Here is a 22420-nt window from a genome sequence, read left to right on the forward strand (position 1 = left end):
GAAAGAGCCCCCTCCCCCATGACAGTGTATTCGCCTGTCTAGGTCTCACCTAAGGAAATGTTTACTTCTAACCCCCTGGTTTTGCAGGTAATTGACAAGGGCATGGTGGATGGTAACCCAAGTGGTAAGCAGGAGGTCCTCGAGGAGACTTGCAAGCTGACTGATAGTGAGCTGAGGGAGAGAGTGCACGCCTTGGAGGAAAGAGTGAGAATCTTGGCTAAATTCACTATTAAAGTGACACACGCTGCGACCACTACTCTGCACCTGCTGAAAGAGAACCAAGAGGGGGACCTGACTCATGAAGACTCCAGAATGTTGTTCGATTTTCTAGCTAAGGATTGGGCTAATGTTCTCCTTAAGGGGAAGGATGACAAGAAGCCCAATTAGGGCTTTTCCCTTTTGGTTTCCTTTGTTTTATGTTTTACTGGTTATGGAACTTAGTTTGGTTTAATGCGTTTTTGCCTTTGTTGATAAACTTTTTCAGTTTAAGTAAACATTGTTATAGGCAATATTTGTTTGATGCCTGGTAAGACTTTTATTATGTTACTTTGTATGCTGTTTTTGGATTGACAACAATGAGGGGTAATTTTTTGTGGTGGTAATCTGCTGGTAGTCACCAGTTTGTTTGTAAGGGATGACCCCTTTGTTTGGCTGCTTTTTAATTCAAAAACATAAAGTACACTATAGTCTTTTAAATCACTTAGTGATAAATCAAAACTGATAAAGTAACTTAAAAACATAGCATAAAGTCATTTTAAGTTATATTTTTCAAAAAGTGCAACTCAACATTAGAATATAACATCAATATTTAAAATATGCAATTGGACTTGGAGAACCCACTTTGTAGAGACTAAAACCTTGATATCTTTTGACTTACAACTCCGATTAAGCCCCCAGAGATATCAAGTCGAAGGGAAAACCGAAAGCAAGAGATTAAATGAAACAAAAAGACTAAAATAATCTAAACAAACACTAAAAAACACAAAAGGGACTTTGAAGGTCTCAAAAATGAATAGGCTAACAAATTGAAAAAACGGAAAAGACTTGATGAGAGCCTTCAGTTAAAGGATTCATTATATGAATTGGTAACAATCATTTGATCAATTCTTGCCAATCAAATAACGAGTTATCTTAGAGAGAAGCGAAACGTAATTGGATATGTTTCATACTCTTACCTCCATTTTTTCATCACAAAATGGAGGACAACAAAATAGATTTCCATTAGGATTACAAATGCATCTTTTTGCTGCTTTATAATTTCTTACCAAAAGTTCCAAGACTTTCGAATTCAAAAAATATTTGGGATAGTCAACTTACCCAAATTTGTCATCCATGGGTTGTACAATAGAACCTCCTTGTTTCTCCTCAAATAGTGGAACAAAAAGAGCTAATATCCTCTAATCCTAGTCTAGACGTCTCTAACATCTTTGAACTTGTCCTCCACTTAGTCCCTTTCTAGTAAATGGTGCTTTAACCTCCTTGACTTAGGACTTGGGGCTTGCATTTGATCAATTATGTCTTGGTATAACTTTTTGATCAGAGCACTCTCTTTCGTCTTTGATTTCTTCCCCTTAAAACTCTGTGCTCTCCATGGGACTTTTCTTCCCAAAGCAACTAGATGCCTCCATTTTTGCAATTGCAATTTCTTGAGTACTGTTCCAGCAAATCACTTCATGTTTGCAACTTCTTTACTCCTACAAATTCCCGTGTCAAATGATTTCAATTGTACAACAAATGCATCAAAGTAATCGCTCATAAATACACCATAAATCTGCCTTGTCCAGTTCCTTGGATATGCTTGATGTGATTATTAAATAGAAATCCTTAGCTTCAGTTTTGAATTTCGAAATGATATGACAATGGTTCTTCATGGGTGTAAACTTCTTCGACATTTTATTTCTCTTGGCACCATTAGTATAGCTTGATTTTCTCCTCCCAAATCTTTATGTCATCTCCAAATCGGCATAGGTGATACCGATGAGTCAATTGGGAGTTGGCCAACATGTTAGAACAACATACCAATAATGATTGCTACATCGATGATAAGTTATTAGTGTAACTTTGTCCAAATGGCACTGATTTCATCCGCATATGTTTCTAGGATATCAATATAGTGACTTGATTTCTTTCCATTTATCATGATTACACCAACTGATTACCCCTTTTTTTCATTTATTAACTTAAGTTATCCCATTGACCTCATTGAGTATTAGGGCAACTCAAATTGTGCATTGGTGATGGGCATGGCTTTATTGATGGGTCTATTGGTATGACTTTTCCCGATGCCTCCATCTGTTCAATTGGCATGAGTTTTCTTGATCACCTTCTCATAACCGCCTTAGTTCTTATCGCCATGAGTTTCACCAATAAATTCATTGGGTATCGGGGAACTCCAAAGCAACATATCTCGATTACCTATACTATGCCAATGAACGCCATCGCTGTGATCTTGCCGAAGAGGCTCCTCTCATTTTGTGTTTATCAGAGTGTGTCTTCTTGACAACCTTGTCGGTTAGTGGCAAGACATAATTTCATTTTTCTAGTAGTGTATATTTTGCCAACGGGATTCCACAATGTAAGTTACACTTTTCTAGTGTTTTTCATTTGCCTTTTTAATGCTATTGGTTTGACTTTCTCTAATGAGTTTCATTCTTTTGGTCTTCTAATTCCCCATTGGTATATGTTATCCCAACTGGACATTATAGTTTGGCTCAAGATTCTCCATTAGGTTAACTATTTCCAAAATGTGAACTTTACTTAGTGATCTTTGCCCTTGTTGGTCATCCTTGAAACAACCAACTTGAGAAAATATCTGACCACCTAGTCTCATCCTTGTGCTACCCTTAAGCTTCCTAGTTAATTGTTGGTTCTCAAGAGTCAAATCACATATGATTGAGAATTTATTGGTGAGATTCTTCATCCTACATAAAAAACTAGCTGTAACTAGTCTCATGACAAAAGATATACATCATACCTTTTGAGTTCAAATGCAAGAAATCAAATGAACCAAATCTTCAAACTGAAAGTCTAAAGGCATAATTAAACTGAAAATTTAGGTTAGTAGAGTCAATATTCTTGGTATTTTAGTATTGGACTAAGAGCGTCTTGCCGAGAACTTTCCAATGAGCTATCACTCATGTTTATCCGAGTCCATGTGATTACTAATTCTTATGACAGGAGATTTAAATGGTTGATTAAATAAGTGACTTTAAAACATAAGTTCATATTATTAATGTCACTTTATTATTAAATGAGCACTTTCTTTTCTTAGGTAGGAAAAAGGATATTTTAAAAGTAAATAAAGAAACAAGGAAAGGAGTCTAAAGAGTCACTGGGTTGGGCTTAAAAGAGGAGAGGGTTGTTGGGAAAATCTATATTGTAGCTGATGGATAGAATTTTATCCGAATAGGCGTGTGACGGTTGAGTCACCCTTTCGGGAAGGTATATGTACACCGTCCAGAATGGAGTTTGGATCACAAGGAGAATTGTAATCAATAATATCGAATATTGTAGTATGTTCTATATACATGCTAATAATAAAAGGAATACTTTTGTGTTACATGTTCTTGTCTATTGTCTGCATGCATTAATAAACCATTTACCTTGTACGGTAAACATTTGGCAACATTGCTTATAAGCACCGTGCGCTATGAATGCCGAACACATTGAATAAAGATAGAAATAAATCTAGAAGATGACAACATAAGTGTGGCACGAGAAATATTAAACCGCACACAACAAAGCGACCAGAGGCACTTACTCCAACAACTCGCCGAAGGGGATAGTAGTGGTGTTATAGGAGGTGACCACGGTACCACGGGAGCACTGATGAACGAAGTGCAGTCACCAAGTCGATCAAGGGAGAGGTTGATAGAAGAAGCCCGAGAAAGGTGAAGGGTGATCAAAGGAACAAAGGAAGCATTGGCAAACTGGTGTACACTAAGGGGAATCCAAACGGAAGGGAAAGGACCAGCACGGCTCGAAGTTTTGAAGGAACACGAGTGTGGGGTGAACACTTCGTCCTTGATACACCTGACGAGCAAATACAATTTGGTCGAAACAACCAAGTCCTTGAGGAAGCCTTCATGCCACTCGAGAATGTAGGTGTCCGTAATGTGGATGTTCAGAGCTGTACTGGATTACAAAACAACGCGTGTGCTGACAGCGGTGCACAACAAAAGAAAGAAAGGGTACCGATGGCCAGTCCAAAGGAAAAGTTACCAAAGTTCGATGAGGATGGCACGCTTGACCCAATTAGACACTGCAAAACTTGCGAAACGATTTGGACAACGAATGGAGAAAACGACCATGACGAATGGGCAAGGCAATTTCCAGCCACCTTACGAGGTGTAGCAATTGATTGGTTTTTGGAAATCGATCCTTCAAAGCTGACCACATGGGAAAACATAAAGAAGGAATTTATGATGGAGTTCAACTGCTACGAGACGACAATGAGATAGTAGCAGAAATCTATACCACAAAACAAGGAAGAAATGAAACAGTCCGTGTATATGCTAGAAAACTAAAAAAATTAGTAAATAAAATGGAAAGTAAGCTAGCAGACAGGCTGAAAAAGAGATGGTTCATATAAGGACTACGCCCAGAGTTAAAAAGGAAAATGAAGATTGTACCGCCATTGTCGTACATTGAAGCATACAATCGAGCAATGGACTTAGAGAGTGAATAGAAAACAAAAAAGAAGAAGAAAAGAAGATCATCCTCTTCTAAGGATAGCAGTAGTGATAAAAAGGGCAGTAAGAAGGTCTGAGCCCTCTAGAAGGATATGATCAGGATGATGAAAGAGTTTAAGAATATGCAGAAAGGGAATAGCCAGACTAAAGAAAACGAGCTATGGTGCACAAAATGCAAGACAGAAGGTCACACTAAAGGATCTTGTTTGAAGAATCAGTTTTGTGATATCTGCCAAATTGCGGGACATTCCACAAAGGAATGACCATTCAATATGAAAACAAGAGGGCATCAACAAGTGCTCCTGACATAGGAAGCATCCACGTCAGGAGGGAACAGAAACACAAATGATGACGGTGCCAGCTCGGGTGAGTACAAAAACAACAAAAGGGGACAAAACAACAACACCAACAACAACAACAATAATAATAATGGGGGCTGCAGTCAGATTCAGTATGATGCGAATGACCAACTGATGGTTCAATGTTGAACATGCAACTTGTGGTGCCACTTTGTACGAAATTGTACAACAATGAACACACCGCAGTTGTTATGCAGATGGTGTGGTCCTGGAGACCATGAAGATGCCAAGTGCCCAAAATCAAAATCAGGAGTGAATTTGATCAGCATCAAATCGGGAACGGACGAAGAGGAAGTCCTGCCAATTATACGTAAATAGGCAAAGCTGTACCCAGACTCGACGGAAGAAAAGAAGAGAGTGGAAGAAGCATGGGCAGAAATTGAGAAGGGGATGTAGACAAAGAAATCACAAACGGAGAAGGGGGACACTGTGGGTACCTCAATGAGGAACTATGTAGAACAGAACATCATAAGGCGGATATTACAAATTGAAGTATACGTAAAATTAAATAAATTGATCCTCACAATGCCCCAACTACAAACGACACTCGCAAACATGGCTCCGACTGCTAAACTACCAGAAGAACCTAGGAAGGAGAAGGGAAGCGGAACAAGCGTAGTAGACCCAATGCTACTAGCCGTCACATCAGGAAGGCATTTGACGGTCGTAGAAATGGGTATATTGGGATTGATCCTCTCAGACATAGTTGTGGACGAAGGTTTAGGGGTAAATGTCCTACCAGAGGATACCTGGAAGAAGTTGGGATAGCTGACGTTGTGGCCACCCATGTTCCAATTGCTAACTGTAGACCAACATGGCATTAAGCCTCTAGGGATCCTAATGGCACAACCAATAACTATTGGAACACAACTGTTCTTGCTCGATTTTGTAGTCATCCCGCTAAAAAGAAAGGGATATGATGCCATTCTTGGACGAGGATGGCTTGTACAAGCAAAGGTTAAACATGACTGGAAGAAGGATACACTATCAATGGAGAGCAGAGGACGAAGATTTATTAATTATTTACACACATAAATGGTGGGAGAAGAAGCCGGATCGTCCGATTCAGAAGGAGAGGACGAAGGTAAGAAGCAAATGGAACCAGATGAGGAAGGAGTCCTATAGTTGGAAGGTGGATCAAAGGACAACGACCTAGATTCGAAAAACAGTCTATTCCACTAGCAGATGGAGGATTACGAGCTCTTCCCGAGCTGCAACATGTTAAGGGTCGACGAAGGTAAGAAAGGAGAGGAAAATGAATGTCCGAAGGAATACAAAGAAGCGACAGAAGGCAAGGCTATTATGACTGAAGCTGAAGAAAAGAACATACCGTATGGCTAGTACAAGAGGAAGAACATACCGTATGCACTTAGAAAAATGAAAGATTCCACCATACGGTACACGGTGAACAGACCGCGTAGAAAGAAAATGTTACACCGCACCACAGATTTAGTAGAAAGGTGCCGACAAAAAGGAAAACACATCGTACAGTTTGCATAGGAAACAAAGAGGAAGGGCTTAATAAAAACTGCAATAGTACGGAGTAAAGGTTCTAAAATCAAGAATACAATTATTGACGGCAAGGAGTGGCAGCCGATGGAGTTCATGGTACCGAATTTGAGGATAGCAATTTAGAAAAAACTGGGTGACATGGGAAGCCTAAGGGAGAGATTGTACACCCTGAATAAACTTGATGAGCGCCGACTGCAGTCACAATGGGCCAGAAAGGTTATATAGAATAGGCATAAGGCATGGCACGACAAGCACTTGAAGTTGAATAGATTTCAATCGGGACAACTAGTGCTAAAGTATAATGGACGCAACAAGATTAGACTAGGCAAATTTAAAATAAAGTGGGTCGAGCTATATAAAATTTGCGAAGTGGGCGATAATAGAGCAATAGAATTAAGGACACTCAACGGGAAGGAAGTAGCTAATGTAGTGAATGGGTCGAAGCTGAAAGTCTATCATGAAAGAAATAACGCACCTCCGTGGATGAGCAATTGAGGGATAGTCTAAAAATAATAAATATTGGATAGTCTAAAAATAATAAATATTGGTGTATATATGTAAAATAAAGTGTAAAATAGAATATTAAATTTTTTAGAAGTAAGCTGAAGAAATGAGATAAATATTAATGTGTAATGAGGAAATATGGACTTAAAGGATACGGTCTTCAGAACATTTAAAGCATAGAAGGCATATAAGCTCATTGTACGGACATGTGTAAAGAGGAGGATTGACCATACGGCTGTAAGGACAAAGGGAAAGAGGCACTATACATAAAAAGGCTAAAACACATTTGAAGCATCTAACTTTGTACAACATTTTGTATGATGAGAGAAGATCGTACAAACATACAACAAAGGGAGAGCTTGGACCGTATGGCTGAAAGTTGCTTTGGGAAAGGCCGTACATAAATACTGAAAGGAAGCCATCACCGTACGAAACTCGAAGGGTAGCAGAAGGCGGTAGACTATACGGCATAGGAGAACCTTGGAGAGTAGAAGGCAGTGAACTGTTGCACTATACGGTAACCTTGGAGAGCACCATACGACCCATGCAAAGCATTGTATGACCAAACAGAGAGCTGTATGACCACTAGAAGCAGAGGAAAAGGTACGACCAAACAGAGAGTAGTGAACACTGGGAAGATACCGTACAGTCGTACGAGCAAATTGGAAGGGAGAAAGCATCAGAGAACAAGAAAGAAGACATACCATATGGTCAGTAGGGGATCACCAAGAAAGGAAGTGCCGTATGACATTTACAAAGAAGGAATTATAAAACCTATACGGCTAAGGAAAGAAGAAGATATAAAGCTGTACAACCCGACAAAAAGGAGCTACAGACTTAGTGAAGGCAAATTCAGGATCACTTTTCAGGAAGGAAAAGCCGTACGACCATCAACAAACACATCTTGGTTTTGCCATATGTTGTACGGCTAAGAAGATTACAGGAGGAGAGTTACTGCAGAGACTTGGGAGAACATTATTCCATCCATACGGCTCGGGAAGAACACAGTGCGACCAACTATAAAAGACAAACATTTTCGTACAACCTTGATTAGCATACTTTGTGGTGACCGTACAAACTACTTGTAGAGGCAGTACATTGTGTAGCCATACACTGTATAGTATTGGCAGCAAGGTAACATACCACAGAAGTCTGAGATCACTGTACAGACTCAGTTGAAGGGAAGCAGATTGTAGTACACCGGTAAACACAAAAGAAGGTTGATAGGAGGTTCTTAAAAAAAAAGACTACGACAAATCAAAACAATTAAGAATGGAAAACGTATGGTATCGAAGGGAAGGGAAGAAATAAAAAAGTAGTATAACGTAAACAGTTGGCAGAAAGAGTATGGGATCGGAAGAAAATTAAAAAAATGGTGTGTTCCATGGACTTTTATGTGGGTTTGAGAGTGCTAACTTGGTCTTGGCGATGGGGGCGCTGCCCCTCAACCCTGATAGGGGTGATGCCCCCTAGACCCCCAGTTAGTGTAGTTATTAGTTGTGGGAAGGGTGACTAGTTGATGAGACTTGGAGCTACTGTAGGCATAGAGTGTCTGTGTGCTAGAGGTGGAGAGAACACTAGAGCAAGCCTTTCGAGAAGGGTGCTACGCTTTGAGGCACTCGAAGTAGGTGTTGGATGTCAGGTTATCTTGGTGGATGCATAGAGAGCTCGAGAGGAGTTGACCATCTAGTTGGAGGCAGTAGAGTGACACTTGGCTCAGTGTACCCAGGTGTTGGAAGAAGAGAAGGCGGCACGGGTGGCTATCAAGGTCAGATTGGCTAAGGTGACTGTGTTGTGTTAGCAGAGGCTGCAGATGCAACATGTTTTGGAGACCAGTTTGGGTGCAGGCACGGGACAAATGTGAAAGTGGTGTGATAGAATCAAATCTATAGTTAGTTAGTTAATGTATTCCGTTTTGTTAATTGTCGTCCAAAGACGACTTTTCTTTTGGGGGGATGATGTTGTCGGGAAAATCTATATTGTAGTCTATGGGTAGAATTGTTTCCAAATAGGCGCCTGACGGTTGAGTCACCCCTTCAGGAAGGTATATGTGCATTGTCCAGAATGGACTTTGGATCATAAGGAGAATTGTAATCATCATTGTAATCAATCATATCAAATATCGTAGTATCTTCTATATACATGTGAATAATAAAAGGAATACTTCTGTGTTACATATTCTTATTTATTGTCCGCATGCATTAATAAACCATTTACCCTGTATGGTAAACAGAGAGCTCATTTGCAAGATGCTTGGTTTATGTTTTGATTTCTTCTCTTGGAGAAGTTGGGAGCTCAACTTTCAGCCATTCTAAGGACGGAATCCGTCGAGCTTGGAGGTAGTGGACAAAAACCCATTGTTTGTTGGAGATATCTCACGGGTATCGCACTTGTGCTTTACATCTTTATTTCATATTATCCAATCTAATTCAATTTTTTTATGTTTACAATTGGATTTGGTTATTGTATTGCTGAAGATGGAAATGCAGCAACATTTCTGAAACTATATTTTATCTGAGTATTTTTATATTTATGCTGGACATCTGAAATCTATTGCATGAATTTATATGTTTATATTTCTCTCTTTACTTGAGTGGATTTGAGGAAAAAATATCCTATGGCGATATTACAGTGGAATATTAAAGAATAAATGTACAAAAGTCCATTATGCAAGCACAAGGAAATTAATGAGTTATGACAGACTGTTAGTGAAAGACATGACTATTTAAATGTTTATATCCATCTCAAAGAGTTGAATCCATTCATTGAATCATTAAAGATATAAAGTCAGATCATTCAACTGGAATAGACTGAAGAGTGTGTTGAGTAAAAATCAAGTGGAGTGAAGTATAAATGATATACAATTCAATTTTATATATATGAAGAATATTGCATAGTAATGAAGGGTTACCTCTCTTGGTGAAGAGGTATGTTGTATAAAAGGAGAGGATATGGAGTGTGTGAATGAAAAAGTTCCAAAGCATCATATCATATGAAAAGGTAGAAGTTGTGGAGCATTAAGCAGATCATGAAGAATCAGATTTCTTGACGAAAGGTGGAGTGTATTGTGAAGTGGAAAGCATATATCATAAAGAGTGATGTTTAAAGATCATTTTCTGATGTGATTGTAAGGAATGAATACAAATTTGTTGAAAACATGACCATTCATATTGGTGTATCCTTTTAAAGTGTTGTATCCTTTCATGAAGGTATTAAAGACAGTAAGATCTTAATAAGAAAGTGTAGTAAATAAGGAAGAGAATCAAGCATATTTACAATTTGATGAGGAACCATTAGTGAAGACTTTTCTAGAGGGTTTTATGCAAAGACAAAGAAGAGTTTGGAGTAGGTTTAAGAAAGACTCGTCGTAGACTGAGGAGTGAGTTCTGTTACAGATTCAAAGGCATATAAGAGCATTTTCCAAGTGATTGAGAAATGAGTTTTGGGGCAAATTCAAATGTAAGAGAAAATTTAGACAAAGTGGAATTAAGGGGTGGTGCCTCTGTCATATCTTGATCTTGACAAACCTAGATTTTAGGAGATACATTAGACTCCGTTGACTTTCTTTGACTAGTTAGAGACCATGTTTGATGTTAGACATTGGATTTATTGACTTTTTTTCCGAGCTTGTGTGGGTTTGTATATAGATTTTAAAAAAAAAGTTGTATTGTTCTATGAAATCTTGAAGTGCTTGGTTAAGGGTGGATTGTAAATGACGTGATTGTGCAATTTGCCTCGAACGAGCATTCTTGGATGATGATTGAAAATATGAATTGAATGTGTGTGAAATGCCTTCTTAAATAGAATGGTTTGGGTGGCGCACATATTCAGATGGAGAGAAAATAAAAGATACTGAACAGAGCACCAATTTGGGGAGAACTTGAAAGTGGTTTGAGGACAAGCAAGGATTTTCTTTCCAGGTTCCTCCCGGATTTGATTTAGACTCCATTTTGATTTAATAGTCAATCTGTCATATGAGTAATTTCTTTTAGTTTTATTCATTGTTTCATTTGCAGATCTTGAAATCATTGTTGCAAATTTTAGCTTTGAAAAATGAAAATAGGTGATTGTTATCTAAATTTTTTATTTTTTATTTTTCTACAGCCAAATCATGTCATTTATGTGTTCCGTTATTACCCATTCAGATTTATATATTCTTATAATCCCTGCTGGCTATTTCATTTTTCCAAGCCACAGAATTTATAAGGTGAAATAAAATATTGGGTATACAATGGGCATTTTTTTGCTTGCTGTCTATTAAGAGCAGTTTCAGCCACCCTGATGAAACTCTAAATTTTTTTCAAAATTTGAGGTTTCCATTTGTGAAATGTGGTAGAGGTCCTAAATGGAATTTGTCATTGTAGTTATTGAATTATAGTTCAAAGATTGATTAAGTGCGGAAATTTAAATTCATGGTTTGAAGCACATTTGAGCAAGCAGATAACTTATAAGAAATAAGGGGAGTCTTGGAAAAACATGTTCAAACCGAATTATTCTCATAAGCACATGTGATTATTTGTTTCTGGATGAATTTCATTGGCTCTCCTATATTCTATTTTCCACTGTTCACAGCTTATATGAAGCACTTGCAATTTCAGCTTTATTATCAACAGCTACAGGTGTTTTTTTGCTGGATCAGAATTGATGATTGAAGATGTGGATATTCAAAGTAGATTTTGGGTGGTATTGTAAGGTTTGTTAAAAGACAATTCAGTCCTAAAGAGGAGCACACCTTGCTTATATTTGACCCCAGTTAATACTATGTCTGAACAATTGGCATCCAGATTTGCAAATAATGACGACTCCCAGCATACCTTTCAATCCAGGTCATCAGTGGAGGTTATAAGTGTTGGCAGCAACTCAGAGATGATCGGGTCTTCCTATCTCCTCCCAGCAACCTCCAATTAAACTTGTCATTCAGCCCGAATTGCAGGTGTCAATACCTTTCTCAGAGGATAAACTGGAGTATACATGAAGCTTGATTGTGTAGATTCAGTCAATGAAAAACTGGGCACAGAATTTGAAATTAAGGATAGTTGGGAGAATGTTTTTGCTGACACAGCCACTCTTGCAGTTGAAAATGTGGAACTCCTTGACTTGGAGAACATACTATTTGAAGACATAGAAGATGATAATTATGATCCCGATGCACTGGGACTGCCTTAAGACAATAGCAGTATAAATGAAGAATACGTGAGTCTAAAAGGGCATATCAGATATGTTAATTGTCATACAAGAAATTGGAGCATTTGAAAAAACCAGTGTGGATTATCACTCCGCTAATAAATTTGCAGAGCCGCTGAAGTAGTGTTAGTTATTCATTAAATACCTGATGTCTTATTATTCTTGTTGCAGGTGTTCAAGCGGAAGAGGAAAGCAAGCATCACCGGGAGCAAGCACCACGTTTACAGGAATTAACACCTTTTTTATTTGCATATGCTATACACGGGCTCCTCTGCTTATTTCCAGGTCGGTGTGCTGTGCAAAAGCATGGAAGCATTCAGCGCAGGAGAATATATGAGCAATAAATGCCTGTGGGAATTCACGGGATCGAAGAAAAATCACCATGGTTCCACATGTGAATTTTGTCCAATTAAGGAGTGATGGTTCAAGCTTTATCCAGGAGATTTAACAAGTCAGAAATATATCTCCGATAGTTTAAGAGTCATATTTTGTTTTATTTAAAAATATTAGGTTCACAATATTGTTACAAAGGAGTTATGATTAGTTGTAGTTATGAAAAGGTGTGTTACTTGGGATGCAACCGATAGCCCTTTTCATACTCTATAAATATGTGTAAAGCTGGGCTAAAGGAGAGACAGTATTCATTTTTTTGAAACAAGAGCTTTGTCATTGTTAAGCATACATATTTGAAATTTGTTTTATTTTAAAGGAGAAGTTGGATCCGTGAACTAAGCAAAGAGATTGTAATCTTTTGAGCTCTGATTCAGGCATTGTGTGGATCTTATTGTGCTGAACAGAGCACCAGGAAGCTGAGTGTATTCAGTATAATTTATCCAGCAAATAAAAACAGTAAGGATTTCAATTGTTTTTAGAGTTGGAATGCATATAGTTCATCCTTTATGGTGTTGATCATTTATTTGTTTATAATTTACTAATTTAATAAGCACACTAAGTTGTTTATTGTTCTTCAAATTTGACAAATACAAATAGCATAGGATATAAGTTCTTTTCTGTTATTTGTATCTATTGTGTCCATTAATGGTTAAAGCATAATAGACAAGTCTGAAATACGTTAAAATATAACGACTTGTGGCATCGCAATTAGTAAATTTTTAGGCAAAGGTTATATTATCAATGTCATAAAGTTGTATGTAAAAATATATATACTTGACTCTATTACCCAATTGGAATTTGACATTGATCATAAATTTGTTCAAGGTTATATAAATCAAATGTTGGCATTTTTCATCTTCTTTCTTTAAAGACTTTTTGATTAAACAAATCATTTTAATATTTTTCTTTTAGCAAAATATAATTCTAATAAGCAATCCAAACTTGAAGTCATATATCACAAATCTAGAAGTTTTCCTTAACACTTGCTAGTTGAAGGAATTTGTTTTGCAATCCGCTATAATACATCTTGTGTCCGAGTTTTGCATTGGGTAAACAGGCGCTGGTCCTGCGGAGCCTAAAGCGCAGAGGATTGGAGTCAATCCTATCAAGTTGGTCAAAATCAGTTAGATACCCAACATCGAGCAGGCAAGGCTCTTAAGTTTCTAAGCATCGATTTTGATAACCAACACACCCAAAACCAGCATATGAGAATTAAATGTTTTGATTCCTTTTCCCATGCAAACAAGGTGTAGAGAGTAGATGGCTAGTGTGAGTGAAAGCTAAGATAAAGATCTGCGGGAGGTCAAGCAATCAATTTCCCTCCCTTTAGTTTTTTATTGAATGAAATCTTCTTTTGAAAATTAAATGATATGAATAAACCCTTCTCCTTTCTTATTTAGTTTTTGGGTGTTTAAATTAAATAATTAATATTTCTATGTATTCAATAGATAGCTGGTATAATTAATTTGGGATGGTAATTTTGTAATAGCGTAAATGGTAAATTACTAAGTTACTGATTTGGGTTTGGGGACAGATTCAGGTTTGAGTTCGGGTTTGTGGGTTTAGGCAAAAAACAAATTCCCATTTGGGTTCATGAATATATGTGTGTGTGTGTTTGTATATATGTATATGTATGTGTATATAGATATGTATGTATTCATATATGTATATGTATATGTACCTATATGTATATATATAATGTTGCTTGATCATTGATCAATGCCAAATGTCAAAGTTAAACATTAAATACCCACTCATTAATCTATGTTCATGATTGTAAAGAAAATCCTACATTGAATTACTAAATTACAAAATAAAAATTTAAAACATAGTAGCCCATCAAATAATAGTTTATCAATGATCATTGTATCAAATGTCTTTCAAGGGTCAAATGGGTCATCAAAAAATGAGGGATCAATGGCTTCATCCCCGGTTGCAACTTTATCTAGATCCTCATCATTGAAACAAACAATCTCTACAACCTTCTCTCAAAACTTGCATAATGGGCACACTAAAATGAGAGAGCAAATGAGAGATTAGATGAGTGAAATGTTTTTTATTAGGCTGCTTTTAGGGTTACATAAACAAAATATTGAAAACATTGTTATAAGTTGTTTTATTTCATTTTTTGAACCCTACTGCTACTGGTCCCCTTGGGTTTGCCGTGGGTTTGCACTAGTGCGGACCTGGATAGACCACAATCCATAATCCGGACCCTGCCCAAACTTGGGTGGCAAGGTTTGAACTCGATAACATAGTTTACTAGAGATAGTAATTACTCATTATATATATATATATATATATATATATATTTGAAATTTAAACTAGAACATTTTAATTGCTTAGTTGAAGATGGTTAATTATTTCACCTTATTATTAATATTATTATTGTATATAGAAATTATTAAGGGGGTGTTTATCATTTTGTTTAATTTTGGGTGAATGGGATGTGAACTATTGAAATGCATCAATCAAATGATTTACAGTGTAGATCCCTTTGAAGTTTTTTCTCTTCATAATTGGATTAGCACTTTTGAAATATAAATAGGGATATAAGAGGATGAATCAAGAAATGGAGTGTTATTGTGAGATATGAGGTCTAAAGGAATTCTTGTTCCTAGATTACATATAAAATGTTGTTTGAGCATTGTGCACGATAATTATTACACACAAACTCTAAACATCTTTAATGGTAATGCTATGAAGAGGGGATAATATTTTGTGAAATAGAACATATGGTGGGGTTATGTTTTATTCATATGTCATTGTTTACATTGTTGAATTTGGAGCAGCAGGGAAGTATAGATAAATTTGTTTATTCTAGCCTATCTGCCATGGAAACTAGCATAATTGTTTTGGCCAAAGCGATTGTTTGCATTGGTTTGATATTAGTGAATGTTTATGGTTTTTAATACTTTCAACCATATAACTATATAGATACTGCATTATTGTTTATGAAATGTTAGATAAGGCATAGTACTGCACTAGATTTTGTCTGACTTGGCAGGCTTGGTTTGCTAGGTTCTTCGAGTAGGGTTGGATACTCAACCTTTAATGTTGAGCACTGGGTGAGGTAAACACCTCAAGGAGCTAACTACTCTCTTGTTGTGTGGAGAAAGTGCCTAGACCTCATTCTTGTCCTCGATCATAGAAGGTGCTCATTCTTGTCCTCGATCATAGAAGGTGAAGAGCAATTTGATGGCTAAAGGAGGCGGAATGGTGTATAGTATCACTTCATACTTTAAATGATGTATCGACCCTTTGGTGATCCATTTGTATCATTATCATCTAATGTATCAAGTAGCTCGACACTGATGTATTTATGTGTATTATCTCATATGTGAGTAAATTTTGTAACATTTTTTCTTATGTAATGTAACTCTTTATCAACTGTGGATGATTTTGTTTATTTTCAGTCTATTTATGTTATGTGGCTTTTAGTACCTTACAACATCTAGTGAGTCGTGCCTCACGGAGTGATCAAGGGGTTTGTGCCTCTATGGAGTTGCTTCTTACAAAGTGACCAATAGTTGGTGCCTCCAGTGAGTTGGTGCTCACTAATTGAACAAGGGGTTGGTGCCTCTAGGGTGTTGGTGCTCACAAATTAAATAAGGGTTTGGTGCCTACAAATCCTTTTTAATGAAGAGCTATAAAAAAACATTAGTTTTCTCCCGTTAGAGATTCCACATAATCATTATGTCATTGTGTTGTTATGTACATGATTGTTGAAATTTAGAAAATAATATTATTGTAGTTGATAAAGTTTAAATTGGTAAAAATCATTGTTATATTGATTCACCCCTGCTCTCGATATTACCATGTGCTCTTCAATGATTATCTTTGTGAGTTGGCATACTTCTAATATGCTTTCCTTTGCCTTGTATATGTGACCATAGTCTTTCTTTTAACTTCATTCTTATTTGTTGTCCACTTGTGTTGCAGTCTCCTTACGCTTGATAATCATCATGATTAGTGGACCAAGGCATTCTAACATCCGAGAGCTTGACTGTTTGACAAAAGAAATACCATATTTGGACATTGATACAATAGTCAAATTGACATTTGGCTACGCATGATTGATCTTAAATTTTTTAAGGGTAGTGATTCTTAGGTGCTAATAAAGAATAAGTGGCCTGAAAAGGAGATGAATAAAAGGTGTTTTATTGATTTGGGAAAAGCAGAGGGTATAGATCAGTAAAAAAAGTAGTAGAATGAAGCATGAAAGCAAATACGGAAAGCTGGTGAGTTAGGGGAAAAGAATATGGCTTAGAAACTGCATTAGCAATTGAGGGTGGAAATGGATGGAAAGAAGAGAGCTAGAAGAGGAGACCAATATGATTTAAAAGTCAAGTAGACAGGGGTTTGAAGTGCGAATTGCAGAGCATATTATATTCATATAGAATAATGTGTTGTGGTGGAGTGATAAACCATGGTGGCAATGTGGTTAGAATGTTTCAGCTGGAGTTTTTTCCCTTTAATTCTAATGAGTACTTTTTTCTACTGTCTTTATCTAAGTTGCTGGTTCGGGTTCATATTCAGGTTTTGAGAACCCAGTTCTCTGATACAGAAGTTTTTTAAAATGAGTTTTGGGTTCATTTGAGGTTGTTTGGGTTCATTGTACAAAAACAATTTAAAATCATATATATATATAAAATTTTCCTTCTAAAAATAGAATACAAAAAGGAAATTATTATCAAAATTAAGCAATATATTATATAATATAAAATTTATATTTCACTATAATATTAAAATCTTATAATGTAGTATATTATGGTATAATTTTTAATTTATATTATAGTAGGGCAGCCATGATCAAATGATGTCCTGGGGGCATGAATTGAAATTGTAAATCTCCATTGACTTTGTTGATCTTATTGCTATTGGTCATAAGTATTCGAATGGATTAGATATTGCTAAAGTAGGTGTTACTTTCCCATGGCTTTTTTGCTAGTAGTAATTGTGTTCCACCATACACACATGGATATTGGATTGGACTGCTGTAATGCTCAAGGAGTTTAGATACCATTCCATGAGATTGATCTAGGTGAGTTGCTGGGTCTCAATCTCACCAAGGTGATTGTTGAATGAGTGGTTGAAAATCTGGATCAACAGCTGCAAACTCAAGACCAGAGCTGACTGCATAAGTATCCAAATGGAAATATGATTCAAACAGTCCCTGTGTTGATCAATCACAAGTGTAGAGTGGAAATATCACTCCAGTGTAGAGTGGAAATAGGCACATAACCTGAAGATTTCCCACATTCCTTTTCTGGTAACGTATCTGGCCATAGAGTCCGCGAAGCTGGTAATTTTGGTTCCATCGTGTGTGTATTTCTATGATCTTTTTTTTTCAGTTGTAGCATCAGATTCTTTGTAAGCTTATTTTAAACAATTATAGAATTTTAGAAGATGAATGCTATAATATGTGATTGACTATATAGGTTCTGGTTCAGTTTTTAATTTTTATTTAAATTTTAGATGTGATTTGGCAACAAACAAAAGACTTAACAGGTCACACAGTAATGGAGATTTTTAGATTGTAGACAAGAATTCAAATTGAGCCATTTGTTTGATGTCCAAGAGTTAAAAATGTCAAGTAGTTTTGGCACTAGTTGTCATGCTTATACTAAGTATGTAACACTAAAATGGTAAGTAAAAAAATAGATTTTATAAATATAAGATAGACAATTATAAAGGATAGAGTGATAGCATATAATTGAATAAAGCAACATTTACTACAGCTTTTGTCCTGTGTTATGATAGGTCACATATCTAAATAGAAACCTTTTGATAACTAATGAGTTAATAACACTTAAAAGTCTATAACATTCTATCATTCCAATAACAATTTAAAATGGGCCTTTTCAATGACCAGATTATGCTGAGTCCTTTTGATTATTTAGCAAGGGAATCATGCAAATGCTATCTATCATTCATAACATAATTGAAAATGGGATAGAAAAAAATATTTTTCATTTTTTTTTCTAGCTTTATGATTATCTCAAAATGAAGGAGCCTCTCTATGCTGCCTCATTTATCCCAGATTTTAGCGTCCTGTTTGATGATGAGATCTCTTGAGCAAACTTAAGGGAACTTCAATTGAAGATTATTGTATCTTTTCTTTTATCTCTATCAGTCAAATTGAAGTTAAGTGTTAGACTACATCATGAGTAGTTGCACATGTCCTCAAAGGTCTGTGACACAGTACATGCCCTTGCACTAGTAGGGCAAGATGTGGAACGTGCCCAAAATTTATTAACATGAATTTTCAAAGCTATTGTGCAAGTGCATTTAATGGAGAAAATTGATTTTTTAATAGCATTGTGTTTTTTAACATAAAAATCTTTCTAACTAGACCATTTAAGACCCTAAGTGACTCCACAAGCATTTAAAATTGAAATGCTTGAATGTTTACTGGTTTAGCTGAAAGGGAAATTCAACTTTGTGCATTCAAGTCTATCATATTTCTTGGTGTACATATTGATTGTTACCAAATATGCACTTCTTATGTGGACATGCAAGAAAACCTTTTCATCCAAATCCCTGAACTATAAGATTTGTCCTAGTAGAAGAATATGATAGATTAGTTATCTAACATATGTAACTTTGTTTTGTAGGTGGATTGCTTTGCAAGAGGAGATGAAAGTTGATGTTCAAAGAATCTGGAAAAGAAACCTTGGACGGGATGACAGATGCATAGCTGACCACGGTAAAGAGGTAACATAAGAAATGTTTTTGTTCTTGTTATATGTTATAGAATTATCATTTCCAGATAATTAACCATTTGGCTTCTTTGATTATCAGGCGAGATTTCCATTCTTGGATGAAGATCTCATGGAAACTCTTCTTGATCTTCCACTTTGGGAAATAGCAGACCTTGAAAAATCTTCTGGCCAAGGTGATAAAAAGATTCTAAGACAGGCATGTAGCGATTTCCCAATTTCACCAAGTTATTTTTTTTATTAAAAGAAGGTTCTTTTTCCATTTGCTTTGTGTGCATGATAAATCTTTCATACATCTAGAAATATTAATTTTTTACCTCAGATAAAGCTATGATTAGCCACAGAGTAACATGAATTGCCGTGATTCAGGCGATTTGGCGATCTAACTCAAGGCGAGTGATTCATGGTGAGTTGGTGAATTGGCTCGCTGATTTTTGGGTCAAAAATCACCAAAATTGCCAAAAATTGCGATTCATCAAAAATCACCAAAAATTGGCACGAAAAATCGGCCATGGCCAGCATAAGTTTGTCACTCGAAAACATAAAAAGTTAAATGATTTTTTAATAGTTTATTTGGTCTTTCATCTTTCTTATAACCCTAAAGGACCTTCTAATTGTCTAGTATGAGAAGAAGAGAGGAAAAGTGAGAGAGAAGAAGAGAGAAGATAAACCATAGGGTTTCAAACAGCAAGAAAGAAGAGCATCAAGGAGATCATGGATCTTCATCTTACATACATTATGATTTAATGTCATTTTGATTTGGTTTTATGATTGTCTTTATGGATCTTCGTCTTACACACATTTATTATTTGATAACATTTATAATTCTATGTTCTAGATTCTATATATCTATTTTATGACTCATTATGATCCTATGATTTTTATTTACTTAAGCTACAATTTACATTTTACGTGTGTGATGGATTTATCAATTAGGTTTCTTATTTATGTAAACTTCTGTTTAATGATGTTATAGTGTTTTTTAGTTATATTCAGTAAAAGGTGCATGAAACAAGTTTTAAATTGTTAAAATCTTTAAATTTCAAGGGTTTTTTCACTTTGCTGATTCATAGCGGCGATTCATAGGTGATTCACGATTCGAGTAAGCCTTGCCGATTCCGATTTTTGGTTCTTTGATTAGTCCAAAGAATTCCAAAACTGATGGAAGGCATTATAGTTCCTATCTATCTATCTATCTATATTGACATTGTTGCTCACTTACCATTCAATTCCTTTCAGCTATCCATAAATGCATACCACACTCCAGTATTGTGCATGTCTTTTAATAATGAGCCAATCAAATAGGCAAGAAAACACGACTTAGTGGTGTTCAAATGTTCCTGTGTACCAAGCTCGGGAAATGAAATTACAGATGCATCCATGCATCAGAAAAAAAAAAGGAAAATACTCAAGAAATTGGAAACCATGCATCAATGGTGTGCATGATACTTCTTTACCAGTTGCCCAAAGTGGCAAAAATCATGATTACAGATGCTCAAGTGTTTGTGTACCAAACTCGGGAAATCAAATTATAGATGCAATCATAAGTCAGAGGAAATCTGGAAAATCTCAGGAAATCAGAAAGGCTTCTGTCAACAAACTACAGATATATCCATATCTATATCCTCAAAGGCTGTTGTTTACCAAACTTGTATGAATAGAATTCTGATATGGTTGTATATATTTATCACGATTCTTGATGCGTGAATGAATCAATTCACTTCAATCCCCTCCTAAATTGTAATAAATTAGACACAATTTTTGAAACCATACAAAGATACATATAAAAAATATCCATCAACAAAAATAAATAAAAATATCCAGTTTCAACTTTAACTGATAATAGACAAACCACAGATTGAGAAACACAAAAATTTCGAAAAGCCCTACTTATAATTATTATACATATACATAAGTGCCTACTAACAAAAAATATTAACTAATAATGCACTAATCACAAAGAAAAGGCAAGAATATTTACTCTTCTCAGACTGCCACTTCCAATCTCATTTAGTCATGGTTCTTGATGATTGATTTTCAGGAAATGCAGCTCAATCAGTAGTCCAGCCTAATTAGTTTAGGTTTGATCCATGGTTGGTCAGGAACTCTTATAACACTGATGGGTCCAGTTTCAGTTACATATTAAATAGAAGTAGATTTTTAAGTTGCAAAAATATAAAAACTACATGTTATGCAAGGTGTTGCTCTGCATTTTGTCACCACAAAATATAGGTAACAATACAAAACTTTTTCAACTTAGTTTCACATTTTCTAAGATAATTCATTATTTAATTGGCCAACATTGATCAACCAATCAATCCCAATTCGCATAATGAATCCTTTTATTGAAGGCTTTCGTCAAGTCCTTTTCATTTTTCATTTTATTAAGCCTATGCTTGATTTTTGAAGCCTTAAACGTCCTTATTTGCATTTTTGTGTGTTTAGTTGTTTTTAGTCTCTTTCTTTCGTCTAATCTCTCGCTTTTGGTTTTCCTTACAATTCAGTATATCTTAAGGCTTAATCGGACTTGACAGTGGAAAGATATGACCATTTAAGTGCCCACAAAGTGGACTTTCTAGGCGCAATTGCATATTTAAAATATTAATGTTATATTTTAATGTTGACATTCACTTTAGAAAAATTTAAGTTATGTTTTTAAGTTACTTTATCACTGAAATTTATCACTTAAGTGACTATAATGCAGTTTATGTTATATTTTCATGTTGAGTTGCTTTTTAATTTTTCATTTAAGTGACTTTGTCGCTATATAGCTCTAATTTAACATTGAGTTTTACTTTATATTCTATTTTAAAACATTTAAGTTAAATATTACGTGTTGAATAATATTTACACATGATATATAAACTATATAGTGTAAATATTATATTTGACCCCATTAAGTAATATTAACTCAAAAATCAATTAGGCATGTGCTTAATTGGTCATTAAAGTTGTGCAAACTCAATAACATGTCTTTTTTACATGTTTACTTGCAAATACATATGCAGAGTCCGATTTTGGCTTGAAAGTGCATATTTTAAATATGTAATATGTT

General features: G+C 35.7%; 1 protein-coding gene across 10 annotated transcripts in view; it reads left to right on the forward strand.

The window, feature by feature from the left end:
* Window positions 1-22420, forward strand: part of LOC149534920 (Asparagine synthase family protein) — a 181310-nt gene that overhangs the window by 107551 nt on the left and 51339 nt on the right. For 4 of the 10 annotated variants that reach the window (XM_089803077.1, XM_089803075.1, XM_089803080.1 and 1 more), the window contains 2 exons: window positions 19261-19360; window positions 19448-19541. The exons of 1 other annotated variant lie outside the window; for it this stretch is intronic. In XM_089803077.1, coding sequence (XP_089659203.1) covers window positions 19261-19360; window positions 19448-19541 — 194 coding nt within the window. Of the gene's footprint in view, window positions 1-12421; window positions 12936-13047; window positions 13100-19260; window positions 19361-19447; window positions 19565-22420 lie in introns of those variants that run through there. 5 more of the 10 variants (XM_089803076.1, XM_089803079.1, XM_089803081.1 and 2 more) reach the window with 3 other exon arrangements.

The sequence above is a fragment of the Cupressus sempervirens genome, chromosome 10 (genome assembly GCF_028749045.1).
Source record: "Cupressus sempervirens isolate cs-2001-9-10 chromosome 10, ASM2874904v1, whole genome shotgun sequence".
Classification (NCBI taxonomy): domain Eukaryota; kingdom Viridiplantae; phylum Streptophyta; class Pinopsida; order Cupressales; family Cupressaceae; genus Cupressus; species Cupressus sempervirens.